Raw genomic sequence first — 23,210 nt, 5'->3', positions numbered from 1 at the left:
ATGTCATTTGATGGGGTGTCGGTTCGGTCTGGGGCGGATGTGTATGAACTGTGGGGTACCGAGGGGGCCTGTCTGGATGGGGAGTCAGGTAGGGAATCAGTCAGAGGGTTAGGAGCGTGGTTTGTTGGGGAGGTGGGATGGGATCTTGCCACCTCCGCTTTGATGGTCTGCAAGATACTGTCAAGTATATTTAGGTTGTGGTCTGATGTCTGCATGAGGATGATCCCATTATAATGAATGGTAATTGTAGCCGTCGCTTTGTAGAATGGGGAGGGAATGATAGTTAATGTAAGACCGTATGCAGTTTTCTTAGCGGATGCAATTGAGAATAGGGTAAGAAAGGCTTTCCGCCGTTGTGCTCTCCTTTTGGTGTAGAAGATAATGTAATTTGTTATGTGTCCTGTGTTATTTGAGAAAAATGGGTCAGAGATTGGGGTCTCTGGGTGTGATTTTAGTAGACAGTGTTTGAAGCCTTTGGCCGCTTTTTTTGAGAGGCTAGGGGGGTACTTGGTGGAATAGGTGTGTAGGCCCATGGGCTCCATATTATGGCCATAGAATGTTAGGCAAATAGGGAGAGGGGGTCAGAGGGTCATATAGTGAAGGAGGAAGTGTGGGAGGAGATATATTTGAAGAGTATGAGGAGTAGTAGGTCACCCTGTTTATTCCAGGTGATGGCTCCTTGGGATAGCAGGTCTCCTAGTGGTATGTAGTCCTTGCAATTTATAGGGGTGGGATTAACTTGGCTTACTATATCTCATTCTAGGTATTACGCTGGGATCCTTTGTCATAAATCTTAGCGGTTGCTATTATTTATAAGAAATAATATCAATCACTATGAGGGTTAGTATGTCTGGGGTGGGATCTATGGGCACGCTCTGGAGTAATAGCGTATTGTATCAGCCGTTCTATAATAACTTATGTTTAAAGCCTTTGGCTTCTATTTTGAAAGGTTGGGTGGTATTTAATGTAATAGATATGTACACCTGAGAGCTCCATAGTAAAGATGGAACTATTTAGGAGGGCTAGACAAGGTCAGGGAGTACATGAGGTAATGGGCCTTGTGAAGTGTGAACAGAATTAAGGATAGAAGGGGATAGCTCTCACCTGTGAATTCGTTGGCTGAGGAATCAAGGAAGAGGTCTGTTTTGATTGAGTCAGTCCATGATGGCCACCTCGTTTACTACCAGTGTCTGTTCCTTGGGGGAGGTCCTCTCTCGCTTTCTATTAGTAGGATCTCTGGGGTTGTAGTCTTGTTTCCCTTTCCAGTGTTGATGGTGGACCTTTAAAGGAGATTCGAAGATGTAGTTCTAAGTTCTATGTTAATTTCTAGCTGAGAGCATGTCCTGCCAAGACCTTTCATCTCAGTTCAAAAACTAGTGCTGCCATTTTGTCCATCATGCAAAGGCAACTACTTGCTTGAGAAACAGAGCAAAACTAAATGGGCTCACCTCAATGTGTGAACGGGATCACAACAAACAGACCAGTGCACCCAGGTTGCATACCCCGGTGGGCTTGGCTTAGCTTGCGTGCAAAAGACTGCCGCCCAAAGAGCCAGTATGTGCATCAGAATATAGGTAAAGTCATTTGCAGTGCACAAAACGTATGCCTGGGCATGCCTGCGACACCTAGGGCATGAACTGCAGAAACAACAACGTGACGGATGGTGCTTGAATTATTCAATATTCTCAAACACTGGCATTCACTCTGGCCGCATTCTGCCCATCACCTTTGCCCACCATCCCACTCTAGACATAGGCCTGCCTTGTGCTCAATCAGTATCGATCCTGCTCTTCATGAGAACAGTCAGTCCCGACTTCCTTTCAAGGTTGGCCCAGAAGGAACCACAAGCAGCCCCAGACCAGTTTTGCCCTACTTGGAGCGTATCAATATGGTGTAGCTTGAGCCCTGTTCTGCAACAAGGTGATAGATGGAAAGCTTGTATTATTTTCAGCCACTGGCAATTGGTTGGGCGACATCCCAGTCCATCATTTTGTTGTCCTCCTTGCCATGTAAAAAAGGTCTGCCATATGCAAATCAACACAAACCCTGCTCCTCATGAGAACAGTCCATCCCTAACTGCCAGGTGCGGCCCCCTCTATAAGTGATCACAAGCAATCCCTGTACATTTTTGCCCTTCTTGGGGCTCATTAGTACTGTGCCACACTGAGCATTGGAAACCATGTCTGGGCATACCAGTTGCACCTAGGCTGCCAACTGCAACAACAACATGGTGATTGATGAACTGCTTGAATGAATCTCAGCCACTTTATTCACTGTTGAGAAACTTGCAGAAATTAAATATTTTCCTGGAAAACTAACAATAGCAAATATCGCACATGTAACATGCCATTGTAATACATGCGTAATTAGATTTCTTAATACTGTTTTGCATTGCAAGAGGATATTATATAGCTCGATGGTTGTTAGCTTCTTAGCTCCTGCAGACCCCACTTAAACCCAGAGACCCCTCTGAATCCTTATTTGAAACCATGGACCCCCACTGAGTCATTACTGGAAGCCCAGGATCCTGGCCTTACCATTTTCGATTATTTGAACAGCAAAAAAATGCACATATACAGAAACAAGCATTTATTAAACAAATATACAGATGATGAAATATATTTTATTTAATTCACAAACAAATATAAAAAAATCAGATTTCTATAGGAAAGGGTGGAGCTTTTCTAAATTCAATTGAGGCCACTCATCATCCATACTTATCTTGTTTGATGCACGTGCAGTGTTCCTACAAGTCAATCTGAGGATACTCAGTTTTTTAGTTTTCAATTTCAAATTCCTTCTTTACAGAATGTTTAAAAAATGTCAGCTCTACCTTTTGCTTCTTTATTTATATACACTTTGCTAATCTGTCAATGTTAAATTTTCAAAGCTGTCATGGAACCCGGCCCTCCCTCCCCCCTCCCCGAGTAGGCTTCGCGGAGCCCCAGGGATCCAGGACCAGAAGTTCAGAACCACTGTAGCTGGTGGTGTCTGATAGACACTGCCAGCCATGTTAATGCTTTTCCGCCGCTGTCGGAAGGCGACCGCGGCGGAAAAGCGGAGGACAGATTGTAAGACCCACCAGCCATCCTAATTTGGCGGTGGGTCTTTCAAGCCCCCGCGGCGGTTTTTCCGCATCCTCCGGGCCGGCGGTGGCTTCCGCCGGCCCGGTGGATGCGGGAAATCCGCCATCGTAATAGGCCCCTAAATTCGAGAATACTACTTACGCACTGATCTGCAGTAAAGGTATAGCTTGTCACAGCTACAGGAGGCTATGAATGATGAGAATTATCACGTTTTAAAAAAAAGTAGAATATCATAGGATATTCCTTAGAGAATGTGAGAGGGAGTTCCAGATCGTGGGTGCTTGGGAGAAAGATTGTACCAGGGTCCACTGTTTTTGAAGGCCAGTGCCTCAAGAAGAAAGGTTTCTCAACTATGCTGGGGCAGGAGCCTCAGATTAAAGCAGCTTCTTTGTCACATAGATCAGAGATACATTTTGCATGGATTTGCATGCTTGTGCGTTAGACAGGCCATTTTAAAGATAATTCATGCTTCAATAGGAATCCATTGTGTAATAAGAATGGGTTTAATATGGTCAAAATTTCTTCTTGCTGCAACTAGTCTTTCAGTGGCCTGCAGGGCAGCTTTTTAGTGGCATAGAATGCATTTTATGTGTACCTAATAAAGGAGGGGTTATTAGTCTAGTTTTGAGGGTGCTTTGACTATGTTTCATACCTGATTCTGGGTAGCAAAATGTAATCCCCTCTAGGAAGTTTCAGCAGTGTACTTCTAGCTGAATTGTTAATATGAGCCTGAACATTCTCTTTGGTCTAGACAAAATCCATGAATTATGGTACAACTACTAATTGAGGGCTTGTAATTAAAGATATTCAGAGAGACGAGCCATGTGATAACAGATAGTTTGATATGATGTGGTGAAATCAGCAAAACTCTCTTTACGCTAGATTGAGTTTTAAGTGCTGGTGCCCTATCCATGATTGCAGGTGCTTGGTATTCTGAATCAAGTGAGATTTTTCTTCAGGTTTTAGGTAAAGCTGAGTATCATTGGCACACTAATAGGTGTTGCCCGAGGTATTAAGAAAAGTTCCCAGATGTTTACTATAGTGGCTAAAGATGACTGTTTACAAGTATCGAACACTTAGTTACTCTTGATGGGAGTGGTCTACAATTTGATAGTGTCTGTTCCTTTTTATTATAAGTTGGAATTTGTTAGTTAGACATGATGAGATCCTTGTTGGAACCATTCTACTAATACCACCTAAACCCTTTTATAAGTGTTTTAAGTAGGGTATTGAATGCAGCAGAGGGATCAGGAAGGAAATGCAGACACGAGTCACTAGATGCTAGAATGCATAGGGCATCCTTAACAATTTTAGCATGGCTGCTTTAGTGCTACATCCTGCTTTTAATCCTGATTTTTGGTGACCTATGAGGTTATTAGCTAGGATTAATTTCTTCATTTGTAAATTGATGTGAATTGATGTGTTGTTCAAGGTCATAACGTAACTAGATGGACATTTTTGATATCTTCAATATCAGTGGAAATAAAGGTTGTGACATATTAGTGTTCTGGTTTCTGCTCTCCTTGTTCTGTGTCCTGTGTGGCTGATCTATATAGCCACCAATAAATCCATGCTCTAGACTGCACACTATGTGGTTGGCATTGTTTGTCTCTGTGGTTCCGACCTTTCTCATTTTCCATTGGCCAATAGACTCCTGGACCCTCCATCCCCACTTCCTGGGCCTAATCTTGTCCTGCGCACATTGTATTGGTGGGTGTTTATGCTCAAGGTAGGAGTTTCATCAAGGCATTTCATATTCTGGAGGTCTGCATATAGCAAAGCAAGGGACGTTCGCATGGCCTAAGTGCAAGTAGTGGATCTGGCCAGACATGAGCATGTGAACACTACTTCATTCTGTTTGCAAGCCAGTGCAGAAGAAGGTGCAACCACCAATGCCTTGCACAGCGATGACCCTGGTGCATTAGTATACTCCATCTACCCTGCTGCTGAAGGCTAGGCCTGCACATTCTTCCATCCTGATTCCATATTGTCAGAGCCAAAAGGGCATGCCTGGAGGAACCTAGCCAACATGACAGAGTTCTTCGATCAGTCTCTGACATGTCTGGACCCTCTTTCACCTCTAAAACTGTTTATTGCCTGCAAATCCTCTAAACATGAAGATGGTCTCACCTTAAAACCCATCTCTAAACTCATCTTTGTGATACTATAATCTTGATTCAGGAAGGTATTTAACTGATAAACGGTACAACAGTAATTACCATTATGTTTTCAATAAGTAATGTTTGATCCTACATTTTAATTTATCCTAACCTTTAGTTCGTTTGTATTTCAGTCAAGGAAAAATATTTGAAGGTATTCAGTACTTGGAGAAGTTCATTGAAATTGCCCAAAATAACAACCTCCGTGAAAGTCTTATAGAAGCATGTACATACCTTGGGGAAATTTTCAATATAACAGTAAGTACTGCTTCCACAAGTGCTGTGATTTAATTAATAATACAGATGCTCTATCTACACCATTGAAAGTATGATTGCTATTAAGTGTGTAATCCTTTCCAAATGCATTGCATGAACAGTGGGCCCGATTCACAGAACTAACTTAAGACAAAATACTAAACGTACTACTTTTGGTATTCACAGAAGGCATTTAGTAGTAGTAGTAAAGTTAGGATTTTGTCTTAAGTCTGTCTTAAGTCTGTCCTACTACTTTTGGTATTCACAGAAGGCATTTAGTAGTAGTAAAGTCAGGATTTTGTCTTAAGTTTGACTTAAGACAGACTTAGGACAGACTTAGGACAGACTTAGGACAGACTTAGGACAGACTTAAGACAAAATCCTAACTTTACTACTACTAAATGCCTTCTGTGAATACCAAAAGTCGTAATTTTTGGATTTTGTCTTAAGTTAGTTATGTGAATCGGGCCCAGTATGATGATATTTATTTTATTGTTGTATTGCAAAGTAAAATCAGTGCTCATCAGGTTTAATTACCCAGTGAAAATCCACACTTTTTACAGTTAGCAGTTACTTGCAGTAGTAATGGTCTAATGTTCCAGATGAAATCATTTGTATTTATGTTTCTTTTTGATGACACGTTTAAATATATATTCTGCTTAGCTAGTGGTATTTGTTGAGTTGATTTACTCCCTGGAAGACCCCAACTCTGCCTATTTTATCAGGCCATGTGGCCCATACTTTACAATGGAACATTGATTTCCTTTGAGCCACCCATTGTAGAACTAGCTTGGTCATACGTAGATGAATACTTCAAACCTCCTACTCATTAACTTTGATCCTGATTTTTACTCTAGTTTATGTGGGTTTACACCACACCTATACAGCAGGTGTGGAATATGAAGTGGGACATTGACACAGATGTATCTTTACAAATGCACATGGTGTTGTGTATCGATTTAGATTCAGTATGAAATTCCCGATTCATGCCCTTATGTAGGTTCAATCCACATTGCCCTTATATAGGCATAGAAATCCAGTCCTTATTTAGGCATAGCCCTTGCTACCCAAATACAGGCTTGGCCACTTCCATCCGTTCATCTAAGTCACAACGATTTCTTGGAAAACCAGACTCTTAAGCCGTTAGGGACATCCCCTTGCTTGAAAATGGATTTCTCCAAGAAACTCATTATTATGCATGAACATCTATTCCCTAGAGGTTCATTTGTGACGTTCATATGCCCGACTCTTACGTCAATACTGGCATTCCTAAACACCTTCAAGGTATAAATATACCTTCACTTGCTATGGCAAAGCACGGTGTGGTTCGGTGCAGTTTGACTACTTACTTGCACCTCGCCACAGCAAGTATCGAAGGAAGCCAACTCCCCAGCTGACGCACTGACCAGACGCTGTCATCCTCCTGCCGAGAATCCAGCTCCAATGTTTCTGACTCCCCTTGCGGGGTGTTGGGAAATCGAGTCCCGGTAAAGAGATACAAACCTCTCTCATTCTAAGATATGGAGCTGATTAGAACCCAGAGAAACCTTTGGCAAATTATTGGCAAAACTAAACCTATGCTAAAGCAGCACCTACTTCTTTCCTAGTACTAAACTTAGGTTAGGTACACTGGGGTAGGATTATTTAGAAGCACCAGTTGAGTATTTTAGCCTGTGTTATTTATGTATGTATTTTTATATATGTCATAGCAACAGACAATGCTATTACAGTATTATTTTATATTACTGTTTATGCTGTACGCATTATACTTTGCATTCTGTCTTACGATTGTGGCAGTTCATATCTCTTGCATGAGAAGAAGGCTGTTCAATAAACCTTTTATTGAAATGCCTGTCTCTCTATTTCTGTGCAACTCTGTAGAAACGAAGCATGCACGATTGACTTAGGGAAATAGTTATCTATTGTTTCCACGGCTCTGAAGATATTGTTCCGACTCTAAGGGAAACAAAGTTGTCATGTTTATGCGGTTGTCAGAGACTAATCCCTTCTTGTTCAGCCGAGAAAGTTTCTAGTGACCTCTGAGTTAGCTGCCACACACACAATTAAGTTTAATATAGTTCAAGTTCATAAATCTTTATTCGATTTTTTTTTTTTTTTTCCCTCATTTATTTATTTATTTATTTATTTTAAAGACCTTTATTGCACATTATCATCAGAACACAGCTTAGGGCCTACAACCTCTGAGGCCGGCCGCAATAACGCCAGTATCAAATCTTCAATGTAAAGAGTTACACAGCCGTTTAGCCGTTAGCCCTGGGGCCCGGCGGCAAATGAAACATATTGTGCTTAATGCAGCTGTTATCATTATCTGAAACTACGTAGGTCTGCTTTTTTTTTTTAAACTTTATTTTCAATTAGACAAAGAAGTTATATATATCATCATTGTTGCTCGCCTGCTGCACATTTATCACAAAGTGAACCTCAGAGGCGTATAAAGCACAGTACAGTGTGTTGTCAAAGTTCAGTCTTACAAGAAGGACATGGAAAAAGCAATCGAGACCATTGCGCCTAGAATGATACTGAGCAATACCTCATACCCTCCCCCAATTCGCAATAAGTCCTCGTATAGTACAGCAGGTGGTTTGCCGGTAATTGCGACTAACAAAAAGAGAACTAAGTCTATAAAACAAGAAAAAGAACCTAACTAAAGTCATCACTTCAATAAATGTCGTACCCTTACATAAACAGTGGTCATCCATTGCATACATCCCGTACAATGTTCAGAGGCAGTGTTTTGGTCACGTTCCACCCCTGTACAGACCAGAGGAACATGTTCCCGCCCTCACTACCTAATCCTCTTCCTCCTCCGAGTCTAGGTCCTCATCCTCAGGTAGGGCCGCACATGGTTCACCCCTATATTTATTCCACGGCATCCAGACCTTATTCCATTTGCCGGGACAGGCCCGCATCACGTACACCGCCCTTTCTTTCACCATCAGAAGGTCCATATTTCTAATCCAGCCAGCTACTGTAGGTAAATCATGGGCACCCCATTTTTGTGCAATGTCTCTTTTGGCCACCGTCACAGCCAGCGTGACCCACAGTTGTCCATATCTACCCAGGTCAGTGGGGTCCCAAATGTTCAGCAGGCACTTGCGGGGCTCAGGTAGGAGCGACACCTCAACTGTTTGGGAGACTGTGCGCATAATTTGACGCCAGAATTCTTGGATCAAAGGACAATCCCATATGGTGTGTAGTAAAGTTCCCTCCTCCCCGCATCCTCTGAGACAGAAGGGGTGTGTGGCCCGGTGTATCTTGTGTAGAAGTGTTCTGGTGTAGTAGGTGCGGTGGAGGATTTTGAGTTGGACCAGCCTGAACCTAGCCGAAATGCCCACTTCTCTTGGTGACGCAAGCGCCTCATTCCATTCAGTGTCATCCATGTCACCCAGTTCCCCGACCCATTTCTCCCTAAGCCTCTGCGTGGGATCTGGCAGGTTATTAACCAGTTTTTTGAATGTGAGAGACGTGGCCTTCTCCTCCATAAATTCTGTCAGTAACCTGTCCTCTAGTGGGGACGATTCCGGGAGTGTAGTGTCAGGTGGAATTGCGCGCTGAAGGGCGTGTCGTATTTGCACATATCGAAACGTTTCAGTGGGCCCCATACCGTACTGTTGCTGTAGCTGTGAGAAGGGAACCACCGAGCCCTTGTCCCAAAGGTCGCCTACCACCGAAATCCCTATTTGATCCCAGTGGGTAAATCCCTTGCAGGACCTTAAGTTGCCCAATGATTTAGTGTCCCATAACGGCGTCATTCTGGTGATTTTCCCCTTCCACCCCAGTCGAGATTAGGCTGCATGCCATAAAGTCGTCGTATGGAACGTCGGACCAAGCAGCCCCCGAACCTGTGAGGGGTTGTACAATACGGAGAGCATACCGTCCGTCCCTAACTGCGACCAGTCCGCCTTATATGCCGGGTCATCCCGCGAGACGTGGATCCAATGATTAACGACCTTCAGTTGGGAGGCCCAATAATACAATTGGAGATTGGGTAATGCAATCCCCCCCTCATACCAGCTTTTCACTAGTTTGTCTTGCGCTATACGGGCCGGGCCATTGCCCCACAACAGAGTAGCTACCAATGCCGCGACTCGTTGGAAGTAGCGCGGCGCCACCACATGCGAGGTGTTTTCTAACACATAGAGAAATCGGGGGAGAGCCATCATTTTATATAATGCTGCCCGCCCCAGTAGGGTCAGCGGCAGGGTGGCCCAGTATTTAACGTCCGCGCGCAGCCGTGCTAAAGGTGGCACCAGGTTTGCGGTGTAAAAGTTCGCAGCAGTGGCGGTGACATGTATGCCCAGGTATTTAAATGAGTCAGAGGCCAATTGAAGGGGGCAGTCAGCTTGCAGGAGTGGCTCCGGGCCTTTGAGTACGAAAATTATAGATTTGGACCAATTCAGGGTGTACCCTGATGCTTTTCCGTGCTCATCGCACAGCATTAATAGGGCAGGAATACCATCATTCGGATTGGTCATATAGATCAGCATATCGTCCGCATACAGGGAAACCTTATCCTCCCACCCGTCTTCCCATGTGATGCCCTTAAACAGCGGTGTCGCTCTGAGCAGGACAGCCAATGGCTCCAATACCAACGCGAAGAGAAGGGGCGAGAGCGGGCAGCCCTGTCTGGTGCCGCGTCCCAGGGGAAAAGATTGTGAGATGTGGCCGTTGGCCACTACTTGCGCCATTGGCGATTCATACAGCAACCGCACCCACGCTATATAGTTAGGGCCGAAGCCCATACGTGCGAGGACCGCAAACAGATATTCCCACTCGACCAGATCAAAAGCCATTTTGGCATCCAGGGATAAGATGACAGCTTGGTTCGAAAGTAGATGTGCACGCGCCAGGACTCCGTGTACCCTCCGCAGATTCAGTGCGGTACTTCTGTGCGGCATGAAACCTGATTGGTCGGGGTGTATTAGGGTGTGTAGATGGCTGGTCAGACGACTAGCCAGGAGTTTAGCCAGGATCTTCGCTTCTACATTAAGCAGGGAAATGGGTCGGTATGAGGTACACAGTGTCGGTGGTTTATCTGGCTTAGGAATTGCCACTATTGTGGCCGTGCGTTGATCCAGAGGGAGTACAGCTTTGGCGAAACTATCCCTATACATTTCTAGCAAGGGTTTACTCAGTAAGGAGGCCGATGTTTTATACCATTCCACGGGTATTCCGTTAGGACCCAGCGCCTTGCCAGATTGTAACGATTGTATCGCCAATTGGACTTCGGTGTCTGTTAAGTCATTGTCCAGTTCCCGCTGTGCTTCTTGCGAAAGCACGGGGACAGTAATGCGGTCGAGCGACGCCAACGCCTCTCGGTCCGTGACCGTCCGGTCTGGTGTGTAAATTCCCTGATAGTGGCGTGCCAAGGTGTCCACTATGTGTTCGGGGTGTGTCAGGAGCTGTCCTTCCTGTGTACACAATCTTTGAATACCTCTATTGCAGCCCCCCCTTCTGTCCAACCAGGCCAACATTTTCCCGGCCTTATCCCCTACATCATACACCCTGTGTGCTGTGTTTGTCAAATATCCTCTGGTGACTGCCGTTAGATGGGCCAGGTGTTTCTGCTGTTTGAGGTGTAGCTCGTGCGAGGTGTCAAGGGTGGGATCCGACATGTTGGCAGTGTTCGCGGTGTGTAATGCCAGTTCTAGTTGGGTGAGTTCACGTCTGGAGTCCCTCTTGTGTCCCGTGATAGCCGCTATAGCTGCGCCGCGCAGGACTGTTTTATATGCTTCCCAGAGTATCGAGGGAGATGACACCGACCCCGCATTTTCAGTAAAGTAGTGAGTCATTGCCTGTTTGAGTTTCTTCCTGACACCAGGGACCTGCAAATAGTTGGGGTATATCGGATAGAGCCTTGCGCGTTTCTTCTCCTTATTGGTAAGGTGGAGGGACACTGGGGAATGATCAGATATACCTCTGGGCAGGATCTCTAATCTGTCAACCGAGCCCAATCCCAGTCCCAGAAAGAAGAGGTAGTCAATACGGGAGAGACTGTTGTGTGTAGAGGAGTAGTGCGTGTATTGAGTTGCTGTGGGGTTTAGTTGACGCCAAACATCTGTCAGGCCCAGCGCGGCTAGAAAACTCGGAAGCGTGGATGTCCCTCTCTGGCGTTCCCGCACGGGAAAGGTGTCTAATAGCGGGTCAGATATAGCATTGAAGTCTCCCCCCACGATCATGTCGCCCTCCGGAAGGTCAACGAGAAATTGACCCAACGCCGGTAGTGCTGTTGAGTGTAGTGCTGGGGGAATGTATACGGAGACCACGTTGAGGGGTCTTCCCTCCCATTGGCCACACAGCGCCGCAAATCGACCCTGATCGTCCGTTCTACGGCTAGTAACCATAAAAGAGGAGTTTCTCTTAAGGAGTATCCCCGTTCCCCTAGACCCCGTTGTAAACTCTGCATGTACCGCCATGGCATACCCACGTCTATCAAGTGCCTTGCAGGTAGACCCAGCCAGGTGCGTCTCCTGCAACATCACCAAATCAGGCCCGTGACGTTTCACTGTTTGTAGGACCAACCCCCTTTTAATTTTATCCCCTAGGCCTCTAACATTCCAAGAGAGCAGTTTTAAGGGGGAAACTAGTACCATGTGGGTGTCGCCTTCAGTGGGCGTGTCTCGAGCCTGTCTGGCCATTGGGGGTCATGTGTAGCCCTGCCAATACGAGGAAGTGGAGCGCAACACCAATGTGATGACCCGTGTCAGGGCGCCAGGAGTGTACGGCCTGTAGCGGGACCGCGATTCCAATTGAAGTGGTGATGACTGAGAACAAAAACCATAACCATAACATTACAACATCCCTTCCCAACCCCCTCCCTGCTCCCCTGCACCACGGACGAAAACCCGCCCGCATCCCCAACTTGGCAGAGTGCTTTAGTCCCTTCCCGTTCATCTTACTTGCTCGTGGGGTTGGTGAGACCCCCACAGGCACCGGCCGATGCCCGCCCTACTCAGCTCCATCAGCGTCAAGTCCCCAAGGGCAGTAAACCTGTAGTTTCTCGTACAGCCCCGTTAAATCAGCCCCGAACAGGTTGTCCAGAGTCAAATGGGTCCCTCTCAAGATCAGATTCCAGCGTCGTCACACCTTCATCATTCGGGGGGTCTCTTGATGGGCGATCCGTCGATTTTCCGCTGCGTTGACGCTGTCGGTCCCTGTGCCGCCGCTGGGGTTGGCCCACCTGTCTCCAGCCATCCAGCCACTCTCTAGCCACCTCAGGTGTGTCAAAGAACCAAGTTTTCCCTTCGGCCACTACGCGCAACCTGGCGGGAAAGAGCATAGAGTATGGCAGGTCTTTGTCTCGCAGGGCCTTCTTCACTTCCGTGAACGATTTACGGCGCCTGGCCACGTCCGCCGTGTAGTCAGGGAAGAATGCTAAGGTTGAGTTCTGGATTCGCACAGGTGGGGAGACTCTCGCTGCCTGAAGGATCGCGTCTCTGTCTCTAAAATTGAAGAGCCTGGCCAGCACTGGTCGTGGATTGGCACCCGGCTTGGCCGTTCCTCCAGGGACTCGGTGCGCTCTTTCAACAGAAAAGAAGTGCGAGAGGCCCTTAGGTTGCAGCTGATTTTTGATTAGATCCTCGACGTACAAGTCCATCGCAGCTTTACCCTCCGTCTCCGGCAGGCCGAGGATGCGGACGTTGTTTCTTCTGGAACGCCCTTCCTGGTCGTCAAGCTTCTCTCGTAACTGCTTGGTGATGTTTTCCATGCGCTCCATTGCCACTTGGAGCTCTGAGGTATCCTCCACGAGAGATTTGGTGACCACCTCCACCTGCGACACTCTCTCCGTCATTTTCTGGAAGTCCGCCCGCAGCAGGGTAACCTCAGTAGAGATGGAGCCCACAGTCGTTCGGACCTCGTTGAGAGTCTTCATAACGTCCTCCAAAGTCACCTTCGGAGTGCCACTCGGTTCCGGGGTCGCGCCAGCCGAATGGCGGCCACCATTCTGCGAGTGGGTATGTTGGCTGTAGGCGAATTTGTCAAGTTTCGCCTGTGTGGTCGTGCTCCGAGTACCCTTTCCAGCCATGCCGTCGCGGTGATGGAGGAGCAATGCGCACTTGGTTACTGGCAGTTCGTGGTCTATGAGCTGCGGAAGTCACCTTAGTGGCGGGTCTTTCTGCGTGTGCGTCACACGGTTCAGTGGGGTGCACTGTGGTCCGCCCAGGGCCGAGATGTAGCGTAGCTAATGGTCGTGATGGCCAGAACGTTGGTCCCCGAGGATCGCAGGAGTGGACTGTGGCGGGACTTCCCCGGGCACCTAGCTTGTAGTATAGCGCTGCCAACCGCTGCTTCAAAGCGCCGCTTCAGAGGGTCTTTTCGGGGGGTCCCCTGTGCAATGCGTCTGATGTCTTATGGGAACAGCGCCAACGCAGGATCGTGTAGACCAACAGGTCTCTACGCGGGTCACCGCGGCTCCCCTCACAGAAAAGCCGCCTCTGTGTCAGAATGTTGGGGCCGGGACGTGCCTCTCCGTTTGATCGGGGTAAGCCTCGTGCAGTCAGTAGTGTTGGGAGGTGGCAGCAGCCCCGGCGTGTATCACCTTACCCCGGTGCAGTAGCAGTGGGTCAGGACGCTCGGCGCCTCCCAGATGGCGCCCGTCGGAGTCCAGGGATATGGTGCGGACTTCACCGACGTAGTTCGCGCCTCCCGACAGCGCTTGTGGCAGTCCCGGTCTGGTACGCTCCCTCGGGCAACACAGGGGGGGTGAGTCAGAGGCGCAGCGACGCCCCGCACCTCTCGCGGCAAGTAGGCTGCAGCGACCGGTCAGCGGCTCAGCGTCTGGGCCGGGGACAGTCGACTTCCGCCCGGGCTCCACGGCTACCACAGTCCGGTGCTTCCAGGCAGGCGCAGGCCTCGGATCGCCGTCACAGGATGGAGCAGTTCCCGGCGTCAGAGAGCCACCGGGGTTGGAGCAATCAGCGCCGCTCGGGTTCCCAAGCCGATGTCGCTCCTTCGAGCGGGCAAAAAGTCGGATGAATGTCCGGATAGATAACGCGGGCCGTTGTGCCTGTAGGAGCTCCCGCTTCAAGCTGCCGCCATGCTCGGCAGTTGGCCACGCCCCCTCTTTATTCGATTTTTACAATCATAAAAGCATGTGCAACACAGCAAATACATCAGAATCCCACTTTAAAACAGATGTCAAGATATAAAATTAAACACAGCCCCAGAGATAAAAACATCCATTAAAACCTTAAAACCGAGAGTTAAAAGAATAAAAGATTAAAACATGTGCACATATTACAGCATACAAATTATTAAGTCTGATCAAGGACACTGAGCAATTAGGCGCACCCTCAGGATCCATACCCAGCCTAAAAATTTCGCCAGAGCTGTTACAATGGGCAGTGATGTGTCGGTACGCAATATACGTTCGGCCTCCGCAGCCTTCCTAGTGCCTAGAAGCCTACAGATTGGTATCAGCCAGGCCCGACGTGGGGTAGCATAGGAATCGCAAACCCAAAGGATGTGTGCCATAGACTCAATAGTGACACTACATCCCGGACACCCAGCTAACGAGTGAGATGACCATTTCATCGTGAAGGCCCCACCCTGTACTGAAAGTACAAATTGCAATCCATCGGTTTAGTAATTGCATCCCAATATAATTCCAACCTAGGGGCCACCTTGTGATCCATAAACCGACTAGTAAGGGAAGTAGACACTAGTTGTCTTGCACCTTTCACTAGGAACAGTTCCCAGTACTTAGCCTTCAGCAAAGATTTCGATGGAAAAATAGAATTTACAGGATCTGTCCACAGTGCTGTCAATCCTAGCTCCCCTAAGAGGGTTCGGACTGCCCCTAGCCATTTAATATGATGCAGTGTGTCTGCCTTAATAATATCTAAAAAAAACCCTGGGCATAGTCAGCGAGTTCTGGAGTAGTCCATAATCTCCTCCAATACAGGAGGGGGCGCAATTTGGCTACAGCTGCTATGGGTTTCTCACCCAGATCCAATAGCAGCGGACACATTGGAGTGCTCTGGGGAAGTCCTGTAATATTTCTTAAAAACCTGTTTTCAGCTGTGGTAAGGGCTACGAGGTTCTCACAACCCCATACCTCTGAACCATACAATGCTGAGCTGACAGCTTTCAAATTATAAATTTCAAGGGCTGGACTGATTGGCTTAAATTGGGAGCGGTTATACTCCTGACCGAGAGCCCCAGATATCTGTTTAAGTTTGAGATAGGCTAAGTCAATTTGCCCGTCCCACTTCATACTACCTTGGAAATTAACTCCTAGATAAGTAAACTCATTAACTACTTCCAGGGGTCTTTCCTTCATAACAAAACCTCTCGTATTTGCCTTGCGCGCGTACACGCCATTAACTTAGTCTTCGACACGTTGACCTCCAAGCCCCTCTCACAGCAAAAATCTTCAAAGATTTTTAGAGCTTTCTTTAATCCTCTAGGGGTCTTGGAGAGGATCAACGTGTCGTCAGCAAACATCAGGATGGGTACCTTTTCACCAGCTAAACTGGGGGCATCGGTAGATATTCTGCTCATGCATTCAGCTATTCCGTTAATATATAGCGTGAACAGCGTAGGAGCCATAACACAGCCTTGTCTAACGCCACGTTCCACTGGAAATGATTCGGTGACTTCCCCGTATCCTCCCCATCTGATTTGGGCCTTGTTATCTTCATGAAGTCTACGAATCAGAGTTAAGAGGTCCAGTGGAAGGCCTAGTTGTTTCAGGACAAGCCATAATTTCCAACGGGGGACTAAATCAAATGCCGCCCTAAGATCTACAAAGGCGGCATAGAGGCTACCTTTGCCCAAAGTAACTAGCTTCCAGTAGATTAAGATGAAACGGAAGACCTGGTCAATGGTGCTTGTGGCTGCTCTAAATCCGGCTTGTAAAGATGATAAAATTCCGAACTCCTCAATCCACCCTTGGAGTCTGTTTAGCACCATCCTTCCAACTATTTTCTGTGAGCAGTAAATTAGGCTGATTGGCCTGTAGTTCCCCGGACAATCTTTGTCCCCTTTTTTGAAGACAGGGATAATTTCAGCATTTTTCCATGATATAGGAATCAAAGCCCCTTGTGCAATTGCATTAGAAAACAGAAAAATATAACGGGGTATCACCTGGTATCCCATCTGGCCCCGGCGCTTTCCCTGGTAAGTTAGAATTAAGTGCTATCTCTGCTTCCCTCATGGTAAAAGTTTCCCCCTGATACATCAAATTTACAACTTCAACTTCCCCCACCAGGGGGGTAGAAGAATATTTGGGTTTAAAATGATAGACCCAGGCTGTTACTGAAACATGATTCTGTGGGCGCTCTGCCTGACCCCCAATTGGCCATTTGTAAATGTTCCAGAACAGCTTAGGGTCCTTAGAAACACACGCCTCCATCAAGTCCTGCCATCTTTGGACTTCCCAGGCTTTCTTGGCCTTGAGTTGAGAAGCCTTGTACAGTGCTCTTGTTTCACAAACCTTAGATGGAACTCCCCCCTTGATAGCCTTCCCTAAAGCCTCACGTGCCTTCCAGCAATCATCATTATACCATCGACCCTCTGGCTGCGTGGACATTTTAGGCTTACTTCCCTTCTTTTAAAAAAATGTACGTAAAAGATTAAAAAAACAGCCTGGTCTATCATGGGCTTCTAACTGCGATGCACAGCCCTCAATCTCCTTAATAGCAAATTGCAAGCTTTGCTCTATGTTATCAAGCAGAGTAGGGGACTCTTTTACCTGAGTCCACTTAAGTCTCCTTAAGTCATTAGTGGAGACAACCTCCCCAATAGGGTTACTGTCCCTCAGATGCCTATCTGTCATGGAACAAGTTAGAAACATAGAACAACAAAGCGGGTTGTTATCACTTTCCAACCGATCAGTGATCATCATATCCCCCACCAAAGACCAGATACTCAGACTCACCAGGATATAATCAATCCTGTTTGCAAAGTATCCATTATTAAATGTTGGTACTCCTGCACTGTCTGACTTAGTGCGCCCGTTCAGGGCCCTAAGGCCTCGTTCCATGCAAATGCTATTTAGCTGAATAATCACATCGGACCACTTCCTAATAGGCAACAACCCAAGCAATGGGACAGACAAACTCCTATCTTCTGCCTCCATCATCCTCTAAGGTAGTGGTTCAAATGTTGTGTTAAAATCACCCATGACCATTATCCTAGTGTTACCTGGTAGTGTATCAATAGCTCTTCCAGAGCCGCTAAAACTCTGGAATGCTTCCCCCTAGTACCTCTAACGTAGATATTGATTAACACAATAGGTAGATCGGTATTAGTGGTCAGTTTTATCGCTTGGATATCCTTATTCTGATTTGGAATGGCCTCGATATTCGCTTGGAGCTCTTGCTGAACCCACATTGTCAAACCTCCAGAGGCCCTGCCCTTCCCTTCCCTCACAGCTGCTATAGAGAAATTCAAATACCCTTCACAAAACATGGGTGTAACTGCCCAAGTATTCCATTCAGGTGAGGATATTTTCGAGCTAAGGCCAGCAATATTCCAGCTCAGGAAGCTACATGCTTTTGGTAGCTTTATGGAACTTTCGGGGTGGCTAGGAACTAGGATCTGGGGCATAAATAGATTGGACTTGCAGATAATTACTGAACCAGATCCCCCTTTGCCCTTTATATGTGGAACCCCATTACAAATATTGTTAGACAATTGTCTCTATACAGGCCCCAGGGTGATGATCGCAGAAGTATTGACAATCAAATCCATTGGGGTGCTCGATGGGTTTAGTCAATCATTTGACTCAAGGCTTGATGAACCTTGGAGTCTTTGGAATCCCTGACGGGACTCAGCCCCAAAACCAAAAGGAGAATGCCTAAATTGTATGCTTGAGTGTTCCGGGCCGGTTGTGCGGAATTCCAACGTGAAAAGATTTTCAACGAGCAAAATTGCGATTCCTTAAATGCTTAAGCAAAATAAGGAATCGCAAATTTTTGTAATTCCTTATTTTGCGATTTTTTGTTACATGTCAAAACATGCAAAAAGACCATTTGCGATTCGCAAACGCCGGAATTCTGCTAATTCCGGCCTTTGCGAATCGCAAACGGCTTGATACATCTACCCCATAGAATCTCTAGTGCAAAATCAAACACATGAAAAAGTGGTTAGATAATTGTTGCAACAAGATAGCAGAATCCGTTTAACACAACACATTTAAGAAAATGTAAAGTAGAATTATACAGAAAGTTTCTAATATTTCTATAACTAATTTAGGAGTGCAAAAATAAACGTTACCAAAAATCTTCACTTTCAGATTATCATTGTACAACTAGACAAACAGAGCAGGAGAAAGAAAAGCAAGGTTTGCTTTTTACTGTGTAAACAGTTGCTTTAATTATGCTCCATGACCTGATCCTGCCTTTCACCTCGGCTGAGCAGGCATTGTGAGTTAAGAACTCGACTGTAATGAGTTATTACAGTTGACTTCTGATGTGATTTCCTAAATAATACATAGGATTCTGTAATCCCTGTATAAACGCCAGTCTCTATTTTCTTTATAATCAGCAACTTTTGATGTACCCTGTCACCAATTATAAAGAAAATACTAAAGAATTTGACTATCATAAGTTATTACAGTCGGGTTCTGATGTCACAATGGTTATAGAACTCCTTGGTGACTTGCTATATCCTTATAATGTACGTCAGGGGTTACATTATCCCTCACAGAATCGGTGACTGGCGGAGTCACAAGTTGCTGCTTATAAAGAGATTGGAGAAAGGCTTTTAATACAGGGATTCCAGAAGCCCATGTAATATATTTCAATAGGTGTTTTCGCTTGTCTATGTTCTCTGATACTAAACCGATGAATGTCTGGACCTTTGAACATCCCATCAGAAAAAGTAAACTCAATTTGTGGCAAAATGTCACCTTTTGTAGAATGCATTTCACGGGTTAATAAAATACATTATTTAACACTTATGAGCAAACACAAGCTGCATATTGGTAGCAATGTCCCCCTGGGACGAGCAATTTATGTATTTCAGTGTGTGCAAATTACAGACACATAGCTGACCTATATAACCTCCATCAGGACTTCTGTTTGTGTTATACCATTCAATTCAGTGGCTAGAGGTCTGCAGAGGATTTCTTTAGACCACGTTTATTCAGGATGTTGTGATTATGTAATGTGGGAGAATCGATTGAAGGAATAAGGCTTATGGTGTATAACAATTGGAGCCTGGTCTTGATTTAAGAGGTTGCCACTTATTTGCTTCTGAGGATCGAAAGGCACACGAGTTGCAACCCACGCTGCCGTATTTGAAGTAATTCCCCCACCCTATTTGGCTGTAGTGTTTACATGTCAGAGGCAATGTCAGGTACAATGGCTGTAACCAAGACTCCAAGACCTGTTTGCTCTCAGCTTCTGTCGAAAGGCAGCCCGGGAATGAGTCTGTGTCTGGCGTCGGTATTTCATACATTTCTAAGCAATTTCTGTTTTAAAGCATAACGGACTATTCCAAATTCTCGCTTCCCTTTTAAGCAATTAATCAAACGTCTGTTGTCAGCTGGCGTGAAATGCATCATTTTAAATAGATGCGTCACGTTCAGCAGTTTGCGTGAGAACGTCAGGAAAGGTGTTTTCAGTAAATGTGTCAACACGTCAATGGGCTTGTAATGCACTGTCGAATGATCTCATATTTAAACGGGTTACAGTAATGTCACCAGAAACCCTAAAGGATGGTAGTGGATCCTATTACGCCGCCCATTGTGTTTTATTTATATCACAAAAATGTGAGAACAGCTGCATGACATTGCTGGGCTGTGTCTGACAATAATGCATTATTTATCTTACATAGTGGCTTATGAAGTGACTGTAATGATGAACTTCAACTACCATAATGAATGTGGAAGTACTGGTGCTCCCTACCCCTCGACAGGACTAAGATCTGGCAGGCAATACCATACATAAGATATACAGAGGGCATAGGGTTAGCTCAGAATGAATCAAGTTCTCCAGTGAAGTCTGGGAACAAAGCACACCACACAGGAATCATGCAGATCCATTTTGCAACCAAAGAAAAAAGCATACTAAGTCGTAGGTTAGGAAGCATCCTTGATGGCATTTCAGGTGTAGATTGAAGACACCTGGAACCTGGGGATTAGGTCGATCGCCCCTTGACTGTGGCCAATTCTAAACCCATCAGGCTCAGCGTGGTGTGTGTTCGCACCAGATGCTGCTACAAAGCTTGACTCCAACCTCGAAAGGCAACTTCGGCAGGATCTGTGGGAAAGGGCTGAAGGTTCCCCAAGGGTGAGGGTTTACAGACTTCAAGCACTAGTTTGAAATCACATGAATAACAGTTAGATAAGATGCAACCAAAGACCTGATTTTTATTTCTCTTTAGCAGAATGTCAATTGATCATTATATGTCATTTACCGCGATAAGTCCAACAAATTAAAAGCAAAAAGATCTAATAATAAAAAAAGTACTTAGATAGCATAATATATCAATATCTTTCATGTTTTTTTCTGAATGCCGTCGCCTAATTTCCACACATGTAGTAAGTAGTCCATAGGCTGTTACATGCACATCTTGTGGGAACGTTCGGAATCAGAGCATTTTAGGTCATGGCAAAATAGGCCATATCTTATTTTTATCGAGAAGAAGATAAATCCTTCTCAAGTTGTCTGTGCATGTCTTTAACCCCTTCGATGCGGATGACAAAGCCAGCTCGTCATGGGCGTTACCTGCGCTACGCGGATGACGAGCTGGCTTTGTCACAAACCGCGCATTTTTGAAATTCCAGCGCACAGCGGGAACACGCGGTAGCGCGGTAGCGGTTAATATAAACCCCAAAAGAAAGACCCAAAGCCTGGTAAGCAGCTACGGCCACTGTAGGTAAGAGCAGTGGGGCCAGCTGGTGGGGATTTTGAGAGATGACCACAAGGGAAAATTCATTATTTATTTAATTTTTCCTCGTGATTGTCTCTCAAAATCCCCCTCCCCTTCCCAAGCTGGCCCCACCGATCTTACCTGCAGTGACCGCTGCTGGTGAGAATGCTTTGCTGGTTCCCATGAGGATGTCACCATGGCACTTTTCTTATCACAACAATTAGTTTCATGTTTTTAAGAGACTTATGCGGCCAGGAAGATGAAGGGCTATCTCCTATAACTAATTTGTAGCCAGCCTACCCTAATTTAAGCTCTCAGCACGTAGGCTAGAAATTTGGCTTATAGAGCTTCCACTGATGCAGCATTCAGTGGCAGGAAAAACACAGCAGGCATTCCTGTTAGGACTAGGGCATTTGCTCAGCAACATTGCCTGAACTGCCATTCCATACTACTTTGGACTGGCCATCTTACCCGACGCTCCTGAATCAGTGGGTGCCTTCCTCATCTCGTCCCATTTGGAAGCCCAGAAAGAAACCCTGCAGAGATGCAGTTTGTTGTAGTTGGTGTTGGGATCAACATTTGAAGGGAGCATGGACTTTGTATGATCATGACTTTTTGCAACTCTGTTTGACATAAATGCCTTCCTTTTATTTGAGAAGATTGTATCTATCTGAATCAGGGCCGGCTTTAGGGCAGTGCGACTGGTGCGTCCGCACTGGGGTTTGACCTGTGGAGGGGGCGCCGACCTCAGGGGGGTGCTGTGTTTAGCAATAACATATGATTCGGAGAGATTACGGGCACTTTTGCCCGGTGGTAGGGAGAGACAGCGAGGAGGTGGTCATGTGGTGTGGGGGTGCCAAAACTGATTGTCGCACCGGGCGCTGCCAGTGCTAAAGCCGGCCCTGATCTGAATATCTACAGAAGTTGTGCTATGACAGCCCAGAAGGACATTTTACCCAGAACGGAACTCGGAAAATTGTTCCACGGCTGAGACCAAAACCAAGACAAAAGAGGAGGTTTTCTGCGATATTGCACAAAGGAGAAAATAGTTTTCCCTGACCGGAAAGGCAAGAGGAGGGGCCAATGAACTGAAGCGTCTGTGGAGTTCATCTCAAGGAAGTGAACAACCCATGAGTCAGGATGACGTGGCAGCTGAGATGCCCAGAAAATATTAGGGACACCTTCTTGGAATGAGAATAGACAGCCAGCAGGAAAGATTTAGTGCTGTGAATATGATAAGCCTGCATCAACCATAATCTTTCTGTACTGTACTTGAATTTTTGGGAGGCCTATTAGCACCTTTCCAGTCCATGAGAACCCTGTGGGGGTTTTCTAGTTCTTTCATTGGCTGAGGCAAGTTAGTCATGCTTCAGAAAAATTGGAACCACTTATCTATTGCTTAGAGTTATAGAAATATCATTGATTAAAGGTGGCTCTGGACCCTAATACTAAATACCAGTTATCACATTGCTAGTTGGAACTAGTGGGTCCCAAAGTTTCAAAGGGTGCTCCTGATACCTGAGGTTTGGATAAGGTGAGAGTTAACCCATTGCAGGTGCTAGTAGTTTTCCAGCCCTCCCACCCTTCCCCTTCCCAACTAGGAACTTCTGAATTTGAAACCCAATTAGCGGTGTAATATATTTCCCCCTGAACTGTGGATTGTTAGATAACAAGACAACCCCAGGGGCCAGTTTTATGGCCATTATAACTTTGGGCCTCATTTTACTATTCGTTGACTGGATGCTTCTTCACAAGTGTGCCAGATCATTACAGCTTATGGCACATGTAATATGTGGCCAGGATATCCACCATGCTTTGATGACGAATTCTGTCCGCGAAACTCTACATAAGGCCCTTTGTCTTTCAT

The 23,210-nt window shown here is 46.0% G+C and overlaps 1 protein-coding gene across 2 annotated transcripts in view; it reads left to right on the top strand.

Annotated features, from left to right (window-relative positions):
• TTC29 (tetratricopeptide repeat domain 29) overlaps window positions 1–23,210 on the top strand; it is a 1,214,048-nt gene that overhangs the window by 827,397 nt on the left and 363,441 nt on the right. For both annotated transcript variants that reach the window (XM_078677661.1, XM_078677660.1), the window contains exon 9: window positions 5,380–5,503. In XM_078677661.1, the coding sequence (XP_078533787.1) occupies window positions 5,380–5,503 (124 nt within the window). The remainder of the gene's footprint in view (window positions 1–5,379; window positions 5,504–23,210) is intronic.

This window comes from Lissotriton helveticus, chromosome 2_1, assembly GCF_964261635.1.
Source record: "Lissotriton helveticus chromosome 2_1, aLisHel1.1, whole genome shotgun sequence".
Taxonomy (NCBI): domain Eukaryota; kingdom Metazoa; phylum Chordata; class Amphibia; order Caudata; family Salamandridae; genus Lissotriton; species Lissotriton helveticus.
The sequence above is the reverse complement of the archived record's forward strand: the minus strand, read 5'-3'. Positions and strand labels throughout refer to the sequence as shown.